Below are 23,513 nucleotides of genomic sequence, written 5' to 3' on the forward strand. Positions count from 1 at the left end.
AAACATAAATTTGAATTTATATACATATTTTTGTTGCAGAACAGTATGACAGAGTGATCAATAAAGAACTTTCAGACTTAAAAAATAGAACACATTAGGGTAAAATTCTGTGAACGAAACAAAATGAATACACTAGCTAAAGGAGAAAAAAACAAATCTAGAATTCAAGCTTGGGAAAGAAGAGATCTTCTGCATATTTTTTAAAATGAATAATGGTCAGTATCAAATCACCATGGTATTTAGATTCCAGTGAATACTTTTAAAAGAATGATATAACAGTTTAATTTTTAAATGTCAATAGTTACAATATACTGAAAATCTCAACCTTTGCAACTTAGGAGGGAAAATTTTAAATGTCAGCTTTAAAATGTGCCTGGGGAAGCATAGAAATTATTCCAGAGCATCGCTATCCAAAGAATTTCTCTGTAGTGGTGGACATGCTCTCTGCCTGTACTGTATAATCTGGTAGCCCCTGTCTACATGTGGCTCTCAGGTTCTTAAAATGTGGTCATGCAACTGAGGAACTGAATCTATTTTATCTTAACTCTTCTAAATTTAAATAGATTCACATGTCTGGGGGCTACCTTTTTGGAGAGTACTTTTTCAGAGCATATACAAGCAAGGCAGTTGGGTTACTGGGACATCGGATGTAAAAAAGTTCGAAGTCAAATTGCAAAATTATTTGTTTGCTGTTTTTATAGGAGGTAACCTAATATAGTAGCATCTGTGGTCTTTCCTACAATTTTAACTTCTGGTAAGACAACCCTGTGCTTCACATCGGAGCACCTTTGGGAGATAGAGCCTCATCTCATCACCAGGGGAGATGAGGAATCTGTGTAGTAATGATGGATATGCTGGATTCAGGCTGAGCTCAGGGGCCCCTCAGCCAAGGGCCGATCCAGGGGCAGGTGGCTGGCAGGTGTGGGCAGAAGTGATGGTCGAGACAGAAATGGCACCTTTGTCTCCCATGCTGGTGCAGAGACCCCTACAAGATGTTTGCATTAGAGGATAAGCATATTAGAATCAGAGTGAGCATTCATCTCATCTCCACACACACCCTCAGGGCCTTCTAAAGGCACTGTGGATTTGCAATCAGGGAAGGCAGAAGGGAAGTGGGTCGCTCCACATGACACCTTCTCCACTTTACCTTTGGGTGCACATCCTGTGCATGTAGGACAGAAGACTGGAGTTTTGGTGGCGAATAGACAAAGCAAAATATGTAAATCACCTGTCACCTAGTCACCCAAGATGTGACTCTAGTTTTGACATACATGTCCAGCTCTCTCATGCATAACTATGTTTTTATCTTTAAGATGTATAGAGAGATCATAACCCATTAACACTAAAATGTCAGAAAATCTTTTCACTCAAATATATATTATAAACAAATTTTTCCTTATCTTTAAGTCCTGCTTTTCACTTTATTCAGGTCCTAGGAGGGATAAGAAATGCATTAGCAGAGTCGTGCTAAGAATTTGGAAAGGCCTGGCCACCGGTAGATCATCGTAACTACTACCTTTCTCTGCTCCTTAATTTGAAATATAAACAAAATATGCACCATAAAATAGATTTAAAAGGTCCAGCAAAATCTATTTCCCCCCCAAATGATTATCTTTTTATAAATCAAAACCTTTGAGATAAATGTCTTCTTCAAACATATATGTCCAAAAAAAACCCAACCAACCAACCAACCAAACAAACAAACAAACAAACAAACATGTATGTCCTTAACAGGACCCGACACTGCTTAGCAGACAATCCTGCCCATCTCAAGCATCCACAAGGGCAAGAGGTCACCCCAGGGCAGTTCTGTGGCTGGAGATCCAAGCTTCCAACCACCTGTATACTTGTTCTTTGAAAGGTACCCTGGGGTCACCTGGGTGGCTCAGTGGTTGAGTGTCTGCCTTCAGCTCAAGTCATGGTCCTGGGGTCCTGGGATCGAGTCCTGAATCAGGCTTCCCTCAGGGAGCCTACTTCTCCTTCTGCCTATGTCTCTGACTTTCTCTGTGTGTCTCATCAATAAATAACATCTAAAAAAAAAAAATAAAAGATACTGCTTGAAAGTGCCCAACCTTTCCCTTAGGGCATTTTGAAACTGTAGTATGTTCCGTGGGAGGTTACCTAGATTCCCATGCATGCAGTGCGACCCCACTGTGTGGCTGGCTCTGTATCTGTGCCACTGAGCTGTTAAACAACAGTCAGCAATAGGGCCGCCTAAGTTCTGAATAATAAGCTTCTCTTTCCAAGTTGGAAGAGAAGGCATTCTAGTGGGTTTAGGGATGTGGAGCAGTTGCTATTATTGTCGTTGTTTTTACTGACAACCTACGAATTGGCAGGATATTTGATGTTTTGGAAGGACGGAGAGAGACCATAAAATAGCTGGAGAGAAAGCACTGTTTGGGACACTTGGAAGTTTTAAGCCATGATGGGCTGGAGGAGAGAATTATTCAAGTGACTGGTACCCTGTCAGCAGTAGGAGAAAGCAACAAAGGGATCTAGGCTTTCAGCATCTCAGACAAATGGACTGGGTGCCTTGAGCCTCAGCCTTAGCTCTGGTCCACATTGCCCAGAAATTCTGGGAAGGTGGACTCAGGTCCCCCAGTCCTTCTCGACCATAAGTCTTCTAGCCTCCAAGTTGCAGAGGGGTAGGTCTCCAGGTTTTTCTTCCCAATAAAGGAGAGTTACATGCTAGGAAATATCAAATGCAATAGGTGAGAACATTTTCTAGGCCTCTCTGTCAAGGATGGTAGTGTAGAGAAGGTGATGATAATTGGGCAAGGTGTCAAGATTTGGATTCAGAAAAGAGAGGGTTCTTTAAAAAGCAGGTATGGAGCTAGAAGGGAAACAGTGCATCACTAGAGAGGATGAAAGGTGTTAGAGATAGATAAGCAACAGTCAGATAGAGATAACCAGTCATAGATGGTAGATGGATAGAGAGATGGAGAGATAGAAGTTAATAGATGGAGAGATAGAATTGAATATGGGAGAAAACACAGTTACAATGTTACTTTCCATTGCAAATTCAAACTTTCCACTGCCAGTCTACACACATTACATGGTTTGGTTGGAAGCTGTCAATGTAACAGGTGGATGGGCCTTCCTGTGTCTTTTTGTTACATTATTTTCCAGGCACAGTTTATTTCATTTACTCTGAAGCCTGGACAGACAGAGGCTTTCCAGTCTTGTAGGAAGGAATTTAGAGCAATAGAGAAGGCTCACTAGTCTACGGATAAGGACCTTCCAGCAGAAGAGGACTAACCTTTATCTGTGCCCACGTATGTCACTTGGTTCTTACTTGCAATCTGTTCTTCACTCCAACTAAAATATCAGAGGGTGAGTTCTCCTTCTCCTTTCCTGGCACGGGGCAGTGATCCAACCACTTGAACCTGTGGTTCCTGATTTGGTTGCAAGTTTGGATCCTTTGTGAATCCCAAAGCTAAAAGCAGGGATCCCAAACCCAGTTGCCTTCAGGGGACAAGCAGGTGATAAAAATGAGAGAGCTGGTGGAGGTCAGGCATAAGAAAAGTGTTTGTGAAGCTCATTCATTTGGGGAATATAAATAATAGTGAAAGGGAATAGAAGGGAAGGGAGAAGAAATGTGTGGGAAATATCAGAAAGAGAGAGAGAACATGAAGACTCCTAACTCTGGGAAATGAACTAGGGGTGGTGGAAGGGGAGGGGGGTGGGGGGTGGAGGTGACTGGGTGACGGGCATTGAGGGGGGCACTTGACGGGATGAGCACTGGGTGTTATTCTGAATGTCGGCAAATTGAACACCAATAAAAAATAAATTTATTATTTAAAAAAAAAAAGGAAAGAAAAGTGTTTGTGCTTGGAGAGGCTCGGGGGAGGAGGAGGGAGCAGCGAGCACTGTAGAACACCTGTGCTGTTTGAAGGTGGTGGTGCAGCGGGCTGCTGTGTTAAGGCCTGCAGACCGAGTATCACTGTACTGTTTCAGGACAAGCCAAAAATCTGGATTTTGAAAGGAAATATAGTTTTAAAATAATTGGTTCAGATGGTCAAGTGGAATAAAATATGTCAGACAAGAAGTTTGCAGGCTACCTTCAGCCTGTGAGCCACCACCGATGACTCAGGACTGGGGGGAGGCCCACTTTCCTGAGGAGAACCAAGCCTCTAATGAACAGCTAGGATGAATAGGCAGTGGTGTCCACTTCCTGTCAGAACGTTGCTATTCTGCTGTCTTTTGCAGCAGAACAGACCACCCCAAACAGCGCTCTAGACAGAAACCATTTTCTTATGTTTATGGGTTCTGTGGGTCAGGAATCATGAAGGGGCATATCTGGGGTACATGTCTTTGCTCCCTAATGTTTGGGGCTCAGCCAGGATGGCTGGAAAGATGTGACAAGGCCCTGACAGCTGCACCCTCTGAAGGCTGGCTCTGCACATGTCTGATGTCGGATACAGGTGCCACGTGGAGCCTCAGCTGGGTGGGTAGTCAGCTGAGCGCCCGCCTCACTTCGTGGCGGAGCCTCCTTAAGATAGGGGCCTCTGGCTTCTGAGTAGTGGCGCCAAGCTCTAAAAACAAGCATCCTGCAAAGCCGATGGAAGCTGATCAACCTCGAAGGACCGAGCTCACATGCATCACTTCGCTATGGGTGCGAGCCTCCTCCTGGATGGGAGGGCAGGCAGGGCACATTGTTGCGAGAGTGTGGGGGGCAGGAGACAGGGACTGTCACAGTCATCACCTTTGGGAAACACAACCTGCCCTATCTGCCAAACAAACACCAAGCAGACTGAGATGATGAAAGCGGAGTGGAATGGAGGTTTAATTCAGCCAATTAAAATGCATAGCTGCCCCTTCTTATTTATGGAAGTGTCTGTCTTCCCCTCTCTTGCCTTTCTTTGTGGTTTACAACTAGTTGAGCCCTTGGCTTTCAGCTGGTGTCATTGTCACTGATTGGGATGGTTGTGAAATCTGTGAAATCTGTGGTTCCTGCCGGGGACAGGGGCACAGCAGGGGTGGGGGGTGGGCAGAGGCACCGGCTCGCAGGCTCGCAGGCTCCCAGGCATGCTGCTCGGAGTGAGGCTTCTGTGCCAGCCACAAGTCAGGGGCAGTAGCGAGAGAGCACAGCTTCAGAGAGACAGTCAGGGCTCAGGAGCACGGAGCCTCTGCTCCTTAAACAGACCCCATCTTGCCGTTGTGAAAGTGAAGGGATCAAGTCCTCTCTTTGACCTCCTGGGCTACAAAATCAAGCCTCTCTCTCAGAGCTTTTTAAGTATGAAAATGTAGGAAAATAGATCAGTGTGGAAGAGTAATTGGTCTCATCATAAAAATTCACCAGTACCATAGAATCCGGAAAATCCTCTGTTTTACACAAAAGATACATCTCTGTACTGGCCACCTGGTCAGTTGTGTCTTACGTAATCAGGACTGAGTTCACACCCATGGATTCTCACTCAGCCTTTTAGTTCAGTTGCTGGCAGCAGGAAGATGCAGGGAAGGGTTCTCTAAGTGGCAGCCTCGTCCGGGCCCCACTGCATCCCACAGAAGTCCCAGCCCTCTGTGTTAAAAGTCACCCAGTTGATCCGCTGATGCCCTTGCTCTGGTCTGTCCTGGGTCAGGGCCGGGATGACGGAGTAGCACCATGTAGACTGTTGACAGTCCGTGGGGTGTGGGGGAAAGACACCACAGCAAAGCATGCTTAAACTCTTCCAGCTTCACCCAGTTGTGAGAAGTGTCCCTGAAGCTCACGTTTTATTGAATGAAGCTACAGGAGCATGCCCGACTGCAAAGGGAGTGGAGAAGTGAGTCCTCCCAGGTGCCTGAACAGACATTGAGAGCGGCCCTGTCAGCTGCCACCGGGCAGCTGCCAACTGGGCAGTTGATAGTACCATGTCCCATGGCATCTTTCCTTTCTGTGTCCATCAGGCCACCTGCCTGAGCTCAGAAAATATCCCGTCTTTGTAGCCTGTTTATTTATTTTTTTATAAATATTGTATTTATTTATTCATGAGAGACACACAGAGAGAGAAGAAGCAGAGATGGGACTCCGGGATCACGCCCTGGGCCAAAGGGAGACACTCAACCTCTGAGCCACCCAGGCATCCCTCTTTTCTTTTTTTTAAGATTTAATTTATTTATTCATGAAAGACACACAGAGAGAGGCAGAGACACAGGCAGAAGGAGAAGCAGGCTCCATGCAGGGGGCCTAATGCAGGACTCGATTCCAGGATCCCTGGGATCATTTTCTGAGCCAAAGGCAGATGCTCAACCACTGAGCCACCCAGGTCCCCCAGTACCCTCTTTTAAATCTTGGGTTTCTCATTTGTAAGATGCAAGCAGAAGCGACATACATCCAGGTGAGAGGAGCACCGTGGGGTTGCAACATGTTCTCCTATGCTCAGGGAACAGGTTCTTCCAGCATCCAGAGAGAGGGAAAAGGTCCCTATTCGGGTTCTTACATCCCCAGTGTGGTGCTCCTTTCCCCAGAAAGACAGCCAGCCTGAAAGCCAGATTTCATGGAATGAGCCAGAGAAGAATATTTTGAAGATCTTTCTTATCTCCCCACATTCTCGATTTTTAGCTCCTCTGACAGATTAAATGAGTAGATTTTATTGTACTCCAGGGGCAGGGGGGATACAAGTGGGAGGTAGGAAGACCAGACCCTACCTCTCCGATCATGAATATAGGCCAGGGGACTGTGAGAAGGAGAAAGGGAGGGAGATGCTGGGAACAATGGGGCAGAAACCCAGATGAAGGAGAGAAGAATTTTCTGGAAGGATCAGCAGGAACTCTGAGGCCAGAAGGACCTACTTGGGTTCTGGAAGGAGTTTGCCTCTCCCATGAGTTACACAATGACTGCATCTTCAGGGTTTGGTGAGCTAGCCTGCCTCCACCCTGCAGGATGGAAGCTTCTGCGCACCAAGTCCCCATGTGCCCTGCAGGGCAGGGAAGGTAGCTACAGGTGCGCTTGTCAGGTTTGCTGAAAGATACCCTTCAGGGACAGAAAAGTTGCAGCAGATCACAGCCAGAATAGGGCTCCTGGAGCCAGCTTCAACCATCTGTCAGCTGTGTGGCCTTGGGCAAAATACTTAACTTCTCTGTGCCTCACTCTCTTCACCTGAAGATGGGATAAAGCTTGTCTGCACAACAGCCCCTGCTATACTAGTTTTTTAGATGAGACTCTTAGATGATGCATTGATTTTTTTTCACTCCACAAACACAGCATGAGAACTGTCATTGTAGGCTCATCAATCGTCAGGGATGTGCCTCGGTGGTGTTGCAGGACCGTGTTTACAGCAGGGCGGGGGTTATGTGGGAACTTTGTACTTTCTGCTTAGTGCTGCTGTGAACCAAAAACTCTAAAAACTAAAGCTTATGAATTTTTAAAACATTATATTTAAACATTAATGTTTTCCTGAAAGGCACAGGTACTGATTTGCTCACCTGACAGTTTCTGGTCAGAGGATGCTGTGTAAACAAATTTTAATTGGCCGTCATGTGTGTGTGGGTGAAAATTAATAAACGTCTGCCCACTGGAGTTTGCAGAGAACCCACTGTGATGACCTGCATTAGGGGGTTGAATTCTGTCCCCACAGATCCTAAGTCCCGGTCCTTACAGGAGATTTTACTGGGAGGTAGAGTCTTTGCAGACACAACCCCTATAGTATGCTATCGAGCACTTAAAAATGTGTTCACAGAGTAGATTGCATGATAAGTGTTGTTTTCACAATTAAAAAAAAAGGTAAAAATGAAAATGGAAAAAAAATAAAACCTACACTCACAATAATGAAAACAAAATTAAAAGCCAGAATAAGAGGGAATTAGTAGCTCTTGCTTCAGGCATGTGTCTGAAATCCAGAAATAGCAAAATTAAAACTGCGAGACCAATGAAAAAGCACTTAGTAAGAGTTTGTCGTGCATATAAGAAGTTTTCAGACTGGGTGCCTTCAAGTTCGAAACTGATGTGAAGCTCAGGGACACGATGTCAGAAGGTGGCTTATCAGGTGAAACAGGGAGGCTCTTTAACCTTTTCAAGGATATTTATTTATCACCCGGGGTTTCCAAATGGCAGAGGGTTAGTTAAAACCACTTTTAGGAACATTTCTTAAGTTTCTTTGATGATTATAAGGGGCACTGAAAAGAAATAACCTAAGTTTTGCATTCATTCATGAAATAAGCTGGACTTAGGTTTGCTCACATGGCTTACTGGATTTATTTGCTTGGCGGTGGGGGGGAATCTTCAAGCTTGGCCTCCAATTTATTTTCATTTAACTGTTGGATTCAGGGCTTGTGTACCAGCAAAGATCATCTCTTTCCTCCGGGTTCTTTCCTTCCCGTGAGTTCACATCCTGCTGGGTCCCTTCAGAGTACAATAGCTGAAGTTGTATGTCCTCCCAAGACTCACCTCGGATCAGGGATGAGGCCCGGGGTGGGGTGGAGATACTCTTCTAGTAGCTCCTGAGAAATTCCCGAGCCCACCAATCCCATTGGACCCAATCACTGTGACTAGAAGGAAGAAAAGTGCTGATTATCTGTGGGTCACCTCTTCTGTTTCCAGGACCCAGGCTGTTGCCCAAGAAAGTTGAGTAATTTCAAGGTAGACCGCACGTCCCTGTAAGCATGTCATTGTTCTGAAAGATGTTGTGTGTGAAGCAGCCAGGGTCATGTTCGGATTTAGGAGGCGCCTGGGCCCAGGGACAGTACACCTCTTTTGGGGAGAGGGCTGCTGCTGTGGCCACCGCCCCTATCATGGACTGTCTGAGGTGTTACTGTTTTAGACAGGGATGTTTGAAGGGAGCATCTTTCTCTTTCTCTTTCTTTCCTTCTTTTATAAACCAAAAGTCTATCTTCCAGAATGTGCTAACAGAAGATGATTTTTGTTGAAATAGCTATGAAGATATCCCTGAAAAATGAAAAAGAATAGGAAGGAAATAGCCCTACCAGATACTAAAACATGTCATAAGCTATTGTGTTTAAAACATTTGGGTCCTGCCTCACGAGAAGGCAGACAGATCAATAAAAGCAAATGCAGAGGCTAAAAATAAGCCTAAGGAGCAGACAAATTTAGTATAGATCAAAGATGGCATTTTAAATCAATGGGGTACTGGGTGAATCATTTAATAAATAGGACTAATGAAACCCATATGGGTAGAAGTAAAGCCAGATCCCTCTTCTACTCATGTCTCACATGAAAATACATTTCAGATGGATCAAAGGATTAATTTCTTAATAAATCAATTTCCTAATAAACAATAAAAATAAAACCAATAAAAGGATAAGGAAGTGGACAAATGATGTGAACAGACATTTGATAAAAAATTATTCAAATGTAAGCCTATGAAAACTATATTCAATGTCCTTCAGACTTAATGAAATACTATTTTTATTTGTCAAATATGCAACAATGAAAAAGGCAGAAAATGGGCAGCCCGGGTGGCTCAGCGGTTTAGCGCTGCCTTCAGCCCAGGGCCTGATCCTGGAGACCCGGGATCAAGTCCCACGTCGGGCTCCCTGCATGGAGTCTGCTTCTCCCTCTGCCTGTGTCTGTGCCTCTCTCTCTCTCTGTGTCTCTCATGAATAAATAAATAAAATCTTTTTTTAAAAAAGGCACAAAAAGGCACATGAAGACTCTCTGTGAATGTGTAAATTGCTAGAATCTCTTTGAATGGCAATGTAGTGAGTTCTATCAGAATTAAGCACCGGCATCTCTTCTGACTTGGCCCTTCCTCCTTTAGACATTTTTGCTGTGGACATGCTTGCCTGTGTATGCCAAGCTCTGCAGATGTGGAGCTTCTCTGAAGTGCTGACTGTAGCAGTAGAGATTGGAAACCACCAAGGTGCCCATCACACGGGCACTGGTCAGTGAGATGTTCTGGGACACCTGCACAGTGGATTCTTCTGTAGTTGTGACTCAAGGGTGCTTAGGTCTCTAAATGCTGATATAGATGTACCTACTAGATATGTATTTTAAATACATAGATAGTGTATAAGAGTGTGTGTGGTACTGCATTGGTATTTTTAGTTTTTTTTTTTTTTTTTTAGATTTTATTTATTTATTCATGAGAGACACACAGAGAGGCAGAGACACAGGCAGAGGGAGAAGCAGGCTCCCTGCAAGGAGGGTGATGCGGGACTCAATTCCAGGACCCCGAGATCATGACCTAAGCCAAAGGCAGACACTCCACTGATGAGCCACCAGGTGCCCCTGATTATTGGTATTTTAAACAATCAACATAGCTGCATATATTGATCACCCAGAAAATGTAAGTTACATTGGATAGAATTGAGAGGAGGGAAGTCTCCAGTGAGAGGAACTTTGTATCCCATTTGTAACATTTAGGTATTTATAACATGCCTGCATTGTTTCTTCGAAAAAAAAAATGATAATTAAAAATTAAAAAAAAAAAAAAAACAACCAAAAGACATCCCTGAAAGTGTGAGTTTGTTGCCCAAAGCTCTGGTTTTGACTTAGAATGTTTCCCTTAATTAAATAAGTATATTTAAGTAATTCCTTTAAAACACTAGTAACCTCGAGGACTAGAGAAAACAGCAATCCCATTCCATTATGTGCTTTCGTGAAATTAGAGGGTTGGCTCATAGCAGACAGCAAGATTAGGTCTCATCCCGAAGCCTGGGAACCATACACGGCGCATGGCCGTGCCCTGGAGCAGGAAAGCCAACAGTTTTCAGAAGTACTAGTCACGGCGCAGAAAAGCCACCCAACTAGCTTCTCTGCAAATACAAGTCCTGCTTGCTGTCTGAGGTCCTGCATAACTTTGAGTCCTTGTCTTCCATCTCCTGTGGGAGTACAAAGGTGGTTGTATTTTGCTATTTTGTATTTTGCTCTGTTTTGAGTGTGTGTGTGTGTGTGTGTGTGTGTGTGTTGTTGTTGTTGTTGTTGTCGTTGTTTTTAGAATCAGGGCTTTGATTAGTGATTATTGTATGGATGACATGGAAAGAGTAAAATTCCAAATAGCCAAGCGTCCAGGTTTCTGTGTCAAGAGCGATGTAATGATGATGATGATGATGATGATGATGATGATGGGTAAGGTCTGTTTTCTATGGGACACTCTAGGAAGGGCTAGGCATACGGTCGTCTCTGACAGTCTATCACATTCAGCAATAAATAGAGCTTTTTCCTGCACATCTGCTGGTTGGTTGGATGAGTCTACGATGGGAGAGTAAATAAGACGCAGAATGAGTGAAGCTGTAACATTGATCTCCATGTGTGGGCATCATGGAGACTGTGGGCACTTACTGCTTTAGTATCAGGGGCAAATGATATGATCATCTTTCTGGAAATGGTGATGAGTTTCCTTCTCTTGCCACCCATCCAGCTGAGCCATCATGGGAGCTGTGTTAAGGACTGCTGTCTCTCTCCATCAAGGCTTCGCTTGTCTGAACGGGAATCCTGGTTTGCATGGGGTGGTAATGATCGCTGTGAATCCGTAGACAGTGGGCTCATATAATAAGCCAAGGAACATTTAAACAGTGCCTTTCACTGTTGGGTGGTAGGCTGTTTTCAGCAGGAACAAGTAGAGTTTCCTTCCCCACTCAGATGCTGGGCAAAAACCAATCCACTGGAGAAGATGTCCATATATGTATGCATACTCCCCTCCTGCCTGCCCACTTGATTAATCACTGGCTGTACCATTGGGCAGGTCTGTTGATAATTAACTCTTTCTGGGGTAGCCACCCTATGCTGGGCTCTCTCTACCCTTCTCTTGCTTTTTTTAAAAATCCTTCATAGAACTTACACACGTTGAATGTGTGTTTGTGTGTGTGTGTGTGTTCTGTCTTTCTCTTTGGATATAAGTTCCGAGTCGATAGGAAATGTGTGTTTTGTTCATATTTGCATTTCCTGTCCTGTGACGGTCTCCAGGAAAATCAAACTGTGTTTGATGAATGAATCCAGGAACAAATAAACAGTTTGGTTTATCTTAGTGTTATTCATTACCTACTTCAGTTGCGTATACAGTCACGTATTTATAAAACTTTTTTGGGGTGGAGGGTGGGATCCCTCTCTCCAGAGCTTCTCACAGTTGGCTTCCACACTCCTCATGCCCACGGGGTTCCATCTGTCACACAGTCCTATTTCTACCCATCATGTGTCTGTTTGAACTTGTGTCTGCATGAAACTGGCCTTTGCACCCTTCTCATGGGCAGAGAGTCAGAAGGAAAACCAAGTGCTTGGGAGGAGTAGAGATTGTGTGCAGGAAACACTCAGCTTTAGATGCTTTTAAAAAAGTCATTCAGTCTCTGTCTAGGCTGGCAGAGAAAACCCATGGGCCAGGTTTATCAGGATGGCAAGTACTGACCCACCCAGGCTCCAGGGTAAACAGGAGGTCCTCAGAGCCAGCAGCCTGCCTGGCTAGAGACTGGTAGCACATGTTGCTCACCTTTTGGGCCAAGGTGTAATGTTCTGCTGTTTTGGCTTTTCTCCTCACTGGATTCTCCTGAGTTGATAGGTGGCCAGCCAGGTTCCTGCTTTAGTTATTTTATTTGTCCCTGGACAAAGTCAAGGAGAGAGACCAGGATGATCTGTGAATAAAGCAGCACATTTAATATAATAATGGTTGTCGCATACAGTTATGCAGGTTGTGCACTGCTCAACTCTAGAAGTGACACTTCATATCATAATCTACATAAATAATGCTTCCTGGGGTTGGCCAGTGCCCAAATTGTATGGTCATGTAGCAGTCCTGGGCATGATCCTATTTATGTAAATCTACAGGTCGGGTGTGGATAAAGCAGTACGTAGAAGGATGATGACTAAAATACTGTTGATTTAGTTTCAACGAGATGGAAGTTCAGGTCATTTCTACTTTCTTCCTCATATCTGTGTAGCACTCATTGTTTTCCCACAAAGAACATATTCCATCCACTTAGGACAAAAATGAGAAAGTTAACTCATCACTGTGAGTTGTACGTATGGGGGGGGGGTGTAGACGTGGGCGCATTTGTGTGCATGAATGCCTCGGTCCCACCCTGGTTGTAGCAGGGAGCTCTCCCATGGCTTCTTGATTCACTCACTCAGAAGAGGCCTGACTTACTGAACCCCAGCTAGTGGAGGTCACAAACTGGTGACCTTGGACACTTTCCAGTCCTCACTTGTTATGTCTAGCCGGGATGATGTTTTCCAAACGGGATCTTACACTCAAGTGGGGATCTCTGGCCTCTCTTCAAGATTGCAAAGGCTTGGCAACACCGGGCCTGCAGGGCAGCGGGAGGTGAGGGCTCTGGTCTGTATGCGAGATCTGTGCTCACAGCCTGAGTAGCCGATCCCTTGCTTGGTTGGTACTTTCTAGTGGATGCCAAAGCCCCACAGGCAGGGCCTTGTGATGTCTAATCAGTAAATCATTCACAGAGAGCTGTTCACCTCTCCACCTGGCCATGGGTCCCAGCCTCCCAAGGCCACATGCCCAAGTCTCCTCTGCCCCAGCTCCTCCCCCTGAGGGTCTTGGAGATGCCCCCTTCTCTTGAGGACAGACTCTGCCCACTGGTATTGACTGTTCTATAATGTCTCACACAGGTGATCCTTCAACAGTCAGGACTGTGCTACATTCCTTTGGTCCCAGTGCCTCACTGATAGCACAACATCAAAAACACTTTGCTGTAGACTGACTTGCCTTTATTCTAAATTTAACATTCCCCAAGAAATCGCCACATGGAAACAGATTCCCTCACCCCCTGATGCTGTGAACAGCAGAACTGGCAGGAGAGGTTCAGCATCTTGCCAGTACCCATCCACCTGCTTCATTGTACCATGACCTCTGGTCATCACGTTTCCTTGTCCTGTACTCAGAAGGCAGCTCGAATGGGACTTTCTCATGGATGTTCACCCCAAGTAGTGTGCAGTGATTCACTGAGTTGGTGGAGAATCAGGACTCCTCAACATGTGTCTCTTAATCTCATTATTTTCATGCATCCTTTTTTTTGGTGTGTGTTTTATAGTATAGCATGTTGCAATAGTCCAAGCACAAAATTGACAAAAAATATATGCCCACATTAAGGGTGAATGCTGACAAATAATTTACTGGCTTGAGTGCATGATGATCAACAATTGTGGGAATCTGCTATTTTAGATTTAGATTTTATGTAGCAGCAGCTCTTCCATAGAGCCACTGTATATATTGGGATCATCCTGAAGCCACGGCAGGGAGACTTAGCCAAGTACCTCCCAGGGGTAGAAAGAGGGGTGCAGTGTCACACAAGCCACAGAGAACTGCTGATAACATTGGAAACAAGCACACAAACGCACCTGCTGGCTGAGGCAAGGCCAGGACATGGGGACAGGCTGAAAGTGGCTCTGACAATAAATTAAATGCTCTGTGTCATGTAGTACGTGGACTAGTGGGGAGTGGCGCTGTTATCAAGTGCTCCTGGTGAAGCAGCGGTTAGATGCAGTGCGTGGTTGTCAGCCACGGTGAGATAGCTATGGCATCTGAGGATACAGAGCCGCATTGTTCTTTTCCACAGTTAATGAGAGAAAAAGAGTGCGTGTGTGAGGAACATTTTTTTTTTAAAGCTTTGCTTTGACCCAAAGGGGTTTTCCTTGGACTTTGAACCAACAGGGAAAACACAGGTTTCTATCACTTAATGGGCAGGGATGCTGATAACTAAATCGACAACACTTATAAGTGTGCTGTGTCCTTCTGTCATCCATAATAGGAGATGCTGGGTATGGGGGAGCAAAATCAGGTGTGCATGGGGTCGGCACTGGGTTACCAGCTGCTGGGATCATGTTGCTGGATGCTGTATTGGAACCCACATATGTTGTGTGTGTGCATGTGTGTATATGTGTGCAGAGGTATACAACTGACCCTGCACAACACGGGAGTTAGGAGTGTCAACTCACATTTAGATCTTTCATCCATTTTGAGTTTATCTTTGTGTATGGTGCAAATCCTAGAGGAGAACACAGGCAACACCCTTTTTGAACTTGGCCACAGTAACTTCTTGCAAGATACATCCATGAAGGCAAGAGAAACAAAAGCAAAAATGAACTATTGGGACTTCATCAAGATAAGAAGGTTTTGCACAGCAAAGGATACAGTCAACAAAACTAAAAGACAACCTACAGAATGGGAGAAGATATTTGCAAATGACCTATCAGATAAAGGGCTAGTATCCAAGATCTATAAAGAACTTATTAAACTCAACAGCAAAGAAACAAACAATCCAATCATGAAATGGGCAAAAGACATGAACAGAAATCTCACAGAGGAAGATATCGGCATGGCCAACATGCACATGAGGAAATGCTCTGCATCACTGGCCATCAGGGAAATACAAATCAAAACCTCAATGAGATACCACCTCACACCAGTGAGAATGGGGAAAATTAACAAGGCAGGAAACCACAAATGCTGGAGAGAATGCGGAGAAAAGGGAACCCTCTTACACTGTTGGTGGGAATGTGAACTGGTGCAGCCACTCTGGAAACTGTGTGGAGGTTCCTCAAACAGTTAAAAATAGACCTGCCCTACGACCCAGCAATTGCACTGCTGGGGATTTACCCCAAAGATACAGATGCAGTGAAATGCCGGGACACCTGCACCCCGATGTTTATAGCAGCAATGGCCACGATAGCCAAACTGTGGAAGGAGCCTCCATTGAAAGATGAATGGATGAAGAATATGTGGTCTATGTATACAATGGAATATTCCTCAACCATTAGAAACGACAAATACCCACCATTTGCTTTGACGTGGATGGGACTGGAGGGTATTATGCTGAGTGAAATGAGTCAATTGGAGAAGGACAAACATTATATGGTCTCATTCATTTGGGGAATATAAAAAATAGTGAAAGGGAATAAAGGGGAAAGGAGAGAAAATGAGTGGGAAATATCAGAGAGGGAGACAGAACATGAGAGACTCCTAACTCTGCGAAACGAACTAGAGGTGGTGGAAGGGAGGTGGGTGGGGGGTGGTGACTGGGTGACAGGCATTGAGGGGAGCACTTGATGGGATGAGCACTGGGTGCTATGCTATATGTTGGCAATTGAACACCAATAAAAAATAAATTTATTAAATAAAAAAATAAATAAATAAAATAAAAAAGGAGTGTCAACTCACCATGTCGTCAAAAATCTGAGTATAACCCTGACTCCTCAAAACATAACTCCCAACAGCCTGCTGTTGACCAGAAGTTTTAATAACATATGCCATTGAAAAAAGCACATATTTTGTATGTTCTGTGTATTATATACTGTATCGTTGCAAGAGGGAAGCTAGAGAAAATCAAATGTTACTAGGAAAACCATCAGGAAGAGGAGACACATTTACTTTGCTGTATTTATTGAAAAAAACTCATATGAGTAAGTGAATGTGAGCAGTTCAAACCCGTGTTGTTCAAGGGTCAACTGTGTGTGTGTATGTGTGTGTGGCGGGGGGGGGGTACTGTAGCTCTGCTATTTTTTTAAAGATTTTATTTATTTATCCATGAGAGACACAAAGAGAGGCAGAGACATAGGCAGAGGGAGAAGCAGGCTCCATGCAGGGAGCCCGATGTAGGACTTGATTCCAGGACCCCGGGATCATGACCTGAGCCAAAGGCAGATGCTCAACCACTGAGCCACACCCAAGTGTCCCTCTGCTATGTTTTAAAAACAGAATATACCCTTAACCCAAGCAGGTTTTACCGTGTCCATCCCCATGTGTGTGCCCACCATGGGGGAAATTGTGGCCCTGTCACTATGGGAGATACATTTTCATGCATAAATATGCAGCAGAGTGTCCTCGGAAATCAAGCACTGTGCTTATCTCTGTGTAATGAAGCTGTCAGTATAACCCGTATGTATTGAGGCACAAGTAGGTTATAAAACTTCCATTAATGAGTGTAAGTAACTCAGTTGTCATAAACAAAGGCAGGAATTAGCAGTTGGTTCAAACCCAGTGAAGCCAAACTGCACGTGTCCTACAAATTATCTAATAGTTCCAAAACACTGCAACTTAACTGCTCTGAGATTAGCATTCAAACATGATCAAGCCGACACAAACCGAGCTCAGTATACGCTGTCCATGTGTCTTCGAGGGACAACTGTCCAATGTCTTGTGTGGATTCATACTTGATGCAAGCTGTTCAGTGACATCTCTTGAGCAAGGATCGTCCTTCAGCTCAGAACATCTGGAACAGCCCCTGGAAATGTGTCTTCTCTTATGAAAACATTCTGTGTCTATGAAAAGTAACCTCCTAGTGTCCCACGCTACATTTCAGAAAGAATGTTCTCTTAAAAATAATGCTCTAACTTACAGCTTCATGTTACTGCAGTAGGATCGCCAAGAACAGATACTGGATACTCTGTAGGTTAAATAAGCAACTGTGTTCTTTCCTGAGAACTTAAGAATGATTCATGGAAGAAATATTATCTGAGTTCCACATGGCCTACTTGTGAATAAAATTTAAGAAAAATATGAGCCTGTTCTGTATCCGAAATGTATCCGAAAAGTCTTATGCAAGGATATCTCCTCTATAATGAAAAGATCACCACATCCAGGATGATGACCTATTTATTTAAAGCAAATTTGATTCAATAAAATTCCAGTGCACAATAATTGGGACAGCCCTTAGAATTCATCTCAATATAATAGCAGCTGTCCATAGTGAATTGAACTTTTTATTTTTCAACCACCACATCCTGGTTTCTTGCTATTTAATTGAGTTCCCGCGAGGCAGAAATCATAGCTTACTCACCTGCGGTGTTTCACCCAAGTATCCAGAAAATGAGATGGCTTTCTGGCCTATGCATTCAATTCCTAATTTATAAATGGCTGCATTCAAAGTGTTGGCTTGTATGATAATTATTTAAGACACAAAACATGCAATTTTTTTTTCTTGCAGAAATCATGCTATCCATTGAAGCTCACTTCCTAAAACTGCCTGATTAGCACCGAGGGCCACACATGAGACACACTTCCTCTTCTCTTTATAGAGCAGTCGCATCAGTATGTGTGAGTTGGGGCTCCCAGGACCACGCTCAGGTTTGATGACTTGCTAGGAGGACTCAGGATGGAGCATATTGTCTTAATCGTGACTGTGATTTGTTACAGCAAAGGACAGAAATCACATTCAGCAAAGGAAAAGACTTGTGGGGCGAAGTCTGGGGGAGCCAGGCTCAGGCTTCTAGAGCCCCACGGGGAGTCATGCCGACATCTCTAGTCCTTAGCAGTGACTTGTGACCTTTCGTGTGAGTGTCCCCTGAGCCTGGAAGCCCAGGGTTTGTCCTGGGGACTGGTCACCGGGCCTCTCTGCCAGGTGCGCACCATGATTTCAGATTCCGTGGGTGTAGGGCAGACACCGCATTGTTTGTGTAAATGGTGTGGGCACATCCTCTTCTTAGGGAATGGAGGGAACCCCCGCCCCATAAGCCTGGTGCCTGGATGCCAGCCAGGGGCCTCCCTGCCAATGGCCTTTCTAGAACGGCAGCCTCATACCCGCTGTTGACTCTTCTACACCATAACTTTGCAGTTGTTTCTGTGGGAGGTCATGTTCTTGGGGTTAGTGGCATATGCGTCCCTTTCTCTTCCCTGAGTCCTGCGAGTGTCTCATCCCCTTCCGCCCTGCTTGTCTCTGGCTGTGCATGAGGGTCAGAGGTGGAGGGCCCATGTCTGTGGCTTGGGCGCCTTGTCCATGCAAGCACAGCAGTTTCCCATCCGGAGGATGCCCCTCCCAGACCATCTTCTCCTCAGCCGCCCGCTCATTCCCACCGCCCTTGCTGCAAAGCTCTTCAACCCAACAGGAGCACGAAGCTCAAACACGAGGCCAGTTCATACATCAGGCGGTGGGCGATGCATTGCATTTTGTACTGTACACTCGCCATTCCATATGTTTTTCACTCGAAACTTCTTGGAGCAAAGAAGGGTTCTGCTGTGATATTCCCTTCCTCCTCCCTCATCAGCCTCCTGGGGAGGAACGAGGCCCCTCGTATCTTGGTGAGGAGCCCCTGGTCATATCATTGTCCCTCTGCCATGGGCGATGAGGAAAGAATAAACAAATGGGTGGGAGGGTACACGTGTGGCAGACAAGACACAGGCTTCTGTAAATTTGTCTTTCTGTAGCTGACCAGTGTTGGGTAGCAGAGGATGTGAGTGGGATCAGAGTAAGTGGTTTCCATGGTTTTCATGGGTTTGAGTGATGCCAAGGGGAGTCCTGGGCATAGTTCGAGCTGCCTGGTGGTTCAGGGCCATGTGACACTTAAGGCACCTGCTCCTGAGTGTGTGGTGCCCAGGTCCTCAGCCGCTTGGTGCAAGCGGACCCCATAGGGCACGTGTGATACTTAACAGAGTTGAGGCTGTCACACCTGGGAAGAGTGCCTGGTATGTGGCGCACAGTTTCTAAGCAGCGGCCGTGACCGTGATGCTCAGGGTAATGATGACAGTAAAGCCTGCATGGAGGGAGGGGCACAGGCAGGACTCAGATCCTGTGTTCCTGGGGCTGTCTCTGGTCCCAAATCCGTGTGCGCTACAGCCCCTCATTCTACACTGAGAACACCGGGGGTAGCAGGTAGTCCAGGTGAGGCATCTGTCAGTGCCTGGCACAGAGGGGACGGTCTGTGAACACGCAGTGTCATTACTAACTTCACTCATATGGTTTTAATTCACTCCCTTTTCTTGTTTAGTCTTTATAGTATGGGGTCTTTAGGAAAGTCATTAAAAAAAAAAAAAACTGAAGCCATCCATGAGTGCAACTTTCTTTATGCCTGCAGACTGCCAGTGTGCTGCGGCCAGCTCCTATGCCAAAGGTGGGAATAAGTGGGGCACCATTATTGCAAGGTGATGGCAAAGATGTGATTAAACCCTGTTTCACACAAGCATGCGCCTACCGGGCAGCCGCGTGCGGCTGCATTGCCCATGTCCCCAGAACCAGGTATCCTGGGATTCCCCAGAGCCGTCTGAGCTGTGCACTCACTGTCTCTTACAGGGCCAAGGTGAAGAAGGGCGTGAGCATCGTGGGGGTGAGAGCCAGCAGCCCTTCCATTTGGGAGGTCACAGAGGGCACAGAGTACACTGGCAAGTACGCACCGGCTGTCATCGTTTGTCAGAAGAAATCTGCTAGCTCAGAAAACAGGTGAGTCCCAGCGGCCTTCAACATGTTCAGACTCGCTGTGACGGGGGTTCGTTTCCCCTACATTTGCTAACAACCGTTCCCACTGTGGTTTGTATGTGGTGCCTGTATTCTGTGTTACTCGTATTTCCGGGAAGATGGATGGAATCCGTCCCTTGGGAAAGGTGAGCTATTATTACAGCAGACCTCCTTCACATTTTAGCGGAGCTCCGGGTCATCTGCAAGGACCACTCCTGCAGGTGGGATTTATGTACAGATGGTGCTGCACTGCCCCATGGCCTCCTCCTCGCCCGTCAGGGCAGCTCTGATAAAACAGCCTGTCCTGTGAGTGTCGCAACAACACTGTGTAACTCTTGGCACCTGTGGAGTGTGTTCCACATTTGCCATGTAGGTGTCTGTGATTATATTTGTGTGCACGTGTTTCTGATGAACGGTAAACTGTCTACTGTGCAATTATGGGACATTGTGAGTCACTCTAGAGACAAATTAAAACTTGAATCTGAGTCTGATACCCACCAAATTAGAAACCGTCAACTCCCAGCGGGGCAGAGAGACTTGAAAACTCAGTGGTTCTTGATTTGTTTCTGTTTCCTGAAACCTCATTTGTGGTTCTCGAGAATTCCTAGTCTGGTCACATATTTTTGCCACTTTTTGGCTGGTTGCTTTTTTGCTCTTTATATTACCGAAGATTGAAAAACAAACAAACAAAGAAACAAGCCAGTCGGAGAAGGACAAACATTATATGTTCTCATTCATTTGGGGAATATAAATAATAGTGAAAGGGAATATAAGGGAAGGGGGAAGAAATGTGTGGGAAATATCAGAAAGGGAGACAGAACGTAAAGACTGCTAACTCTGGGAAACGAACTAGGGGTGTTGGAAGGGGAGGAGGGCGGGGGGTGGGAGTGAATGGGTGACGGGCACTGGGGGTTATTCTGTATGTTAGTAAATTGAACACCAATAAAAAAAAATTAAAAAATAAAAAAAATAAAAAAAAGAAACAAACAAGCAGATTAATCCCAGGTGTGTAACACATTATTTTTCGGTGTCAGATTATTAAACTCCATTGGTCAGTGTTTGGAAAAAATAAAAATTTTCCATTTACTTATTCTAATATTGAAGTCCTGAATCTCAATGGACGCTTATGACACTTTTTTTTGGTTCATTATCAGGGAGCATTTGATGCCAGTTTGGGGATAGTTTGACTTGGGATCCCTTGTGCATTCCTTCTGGTTCACACTGGAGCACCAGGATTCAGGTTGTCAATTCTTGAGCTCTGGCTTGTGTCTCTTCTTTTGTGACCAGTGTCCTAAGAGTGCTTTTTGAAGATTTTCTTAAGAGAGTAGATGAGAAGAAAAAGAAGAAATGTGCATCTGAGCTCTGCCCCAAATGTCTGTGTAGTAATAGGACGCCATATGGATTCACAGAGTGAACTTGCACATAACCACACGTCCAGATATGTCTGCACCAGTCATGGGATTTGGGAAGTTAGGTGCCACCTCAGTAAAGGTTTCTTTTGTGTTGTGAAGTTAGCACAAATAAGGAAGGAAGGATGGATGGATGCATGGATGGATATGTGATAGACAGGCAGGCAGGTTCTTTACCAGAAGAGGAGAGGAATTTGAGAGGAAGGATCTCAATCACTCTGTTCTGTTTTCTGCTCTTTTTCTTGCATTTCCTTGGTGGGGAGGGGTATTATTAATAGTAGTAGTTGAAGTGTTTTCTATGACATGTGAAGAAATATGAACCATTTTAAACTTTTATGTTGCTGGTTTTTTTGTTTGTATTTTTTGTTTGTTTGTTTTGCTTTTGATTTTATGGCTAAGCATTAGATCAGTTTGTCTTGGGCCTGGAGGAGAGGTAAGGAAACTTTCTGAGGGTGCCTCATCCCCATTAAGATGTAAACTGATTTCCCATGGGTCAAGCAAAGGGCTTCCAAGGGGTGCTTGAACACTTCTGAGCGTCTGCAGAGCACGTGGAAACATAACAATGCATGGTGCTTGCCACTTCTCTTCTTTGATTTGTATCAGTATCTTCCTTAAGAAGCAAGTGCCCTGAGTGGAATATCAAGTTATTTCTTCAAAGCCCTGGTATCATATCACCATTCCCTATGGAGAACATGCCTTATCCTTTTTTTATCTAAGATTTTATTTGTTTATTTGTGATAGACACACAGAGAGAGGTAGAGATATAGGCCGAGGGAGAAGCAGGCTCCCCACAGGGAGCCCGATGTGGGACTCGATCCCAGGACCCCAGGATCACACCCTGAGCTGAAGACAGATACTCAACCACTGAGACACCCAGGTGCCCCAACATGTCTTATGCTTTGTAGATCCTGATGGCTATTTTCTATTTTCCTGCTATTGGTCCAGATGATATTAAAAGCACACAGGCACACTTGGCATACACATTTATGTATGTCTGTGTAGCTAATATGTGATATGTGATACACAGCATATTATGCATGTACATATACAACATGTGTTTGTTCTGAGAGACATGCACATCTATGTATAGATACATGTACATGTATTTAGTAGCACTACTATATAGAACATATATACAATGTATTTATTATATAGGTGTTTAAGTATGTGCATGCATGTACACACGCATTGCCATGTGATTTATGTGTACTCACGTGCATGGATATGGAGGTTATGGTTTTGGAATCCAGTTTTTAGGCCACAGCTAGGAAGCCTTTGCTTAAATGAGGAAGCCTGGAAATGGGAGCTCTCTCAGTTGGTAACATGTGTCTCCCTGTTTGCAGCTACGGCTCCAGTCCCTAGAGCAGCGTCTGGTGCACATGGGTTTCTCCAAAAATGTTTGTTTGCTGCAGTTCTAAAATTATACTTCATCTCTGTTACTGTATGCATTATGATGCAAACCATACATACTGAATCCCCTCCAAGACACCTGCTTAAAAAAGCAAGGCATATAACAGGATGTATATATTGAAGCCCTGTTTGGGGAAAACCCAGAGAAAGGTACTTTCCTGAGCAGAGGGTCTGGCAACTGTGCTTTCTCCTGAGTGGCTGTCAGGAAGTTGAGGCAGAAGGCTGAATGTAAGTTATCTTATATTGTGAACCATTTGGACTGTGAATTTTTTTGCTTTGTGCATGTATTACCGTTTAATAAAATGTATACAGATAAATTGACATTTTTTTAATATCATACATTCATTAATATATTCCATTTCTATCCTCACTTCAGAATGTTTCATTTCACTTCTGTCTGTACTATATTCAATGAAGAAACATCATGCTCCAGTATTTGGAGTAGTGAGTGGCCTGGGAGGTGATCTATTTCTCTTTATCTGAAGGATAATTGGAAAATGTATTACGGAGTGGATATTTTAGTGTTAGGAGGTTTTGCTTCAGAAGTTGTCTTGCTTTATAAACTCTTCCCAGTCTCTTTGAATATTTTTTAGTTATTCTTAAAAGTCAGAATCAGATCATCAGAATTCAAAGAGGCAATCTTAA

The 23,513-nt window shown here is 44.6% G+C and overlaps 1 protein-coding gene across 1 annotated transcript in view; it reads left to right on the forward strand.

The window, feature by feature from the left end:
- Positions 1–23,513, forward strand: part of TMEM132D (transmembrane protein 132D) — a 596,882-nt gene that overhangs the window by 255,082 nt on the left and 318,287 nt on the right. Inside the window, exon 3 of the mRNA XM_077875236.1 lies at positions 19,888–20,034. Within this exon, the coding sequence (XP_077731362.1) occupies positions 19,888–20,034 (147 nt within the window). The remainder of the gene's footprint in view (positions 1–19,887; positions 20,035–23,513) is intronic.

This window comes from Canis aureus, chromosome 27 (genome assembly GCF_053574225.1).
Source record: "Canis aureus isolate CA01 chromosome 27, VMU_Caureus_v.1.0, whole genome shotgun sequence".
NCBI classification, from domain to species: Eukaryota; Metazoa; Chordata; class Mammalia; order Carnivora; family Canidae; genus Canis; species Canis aureus.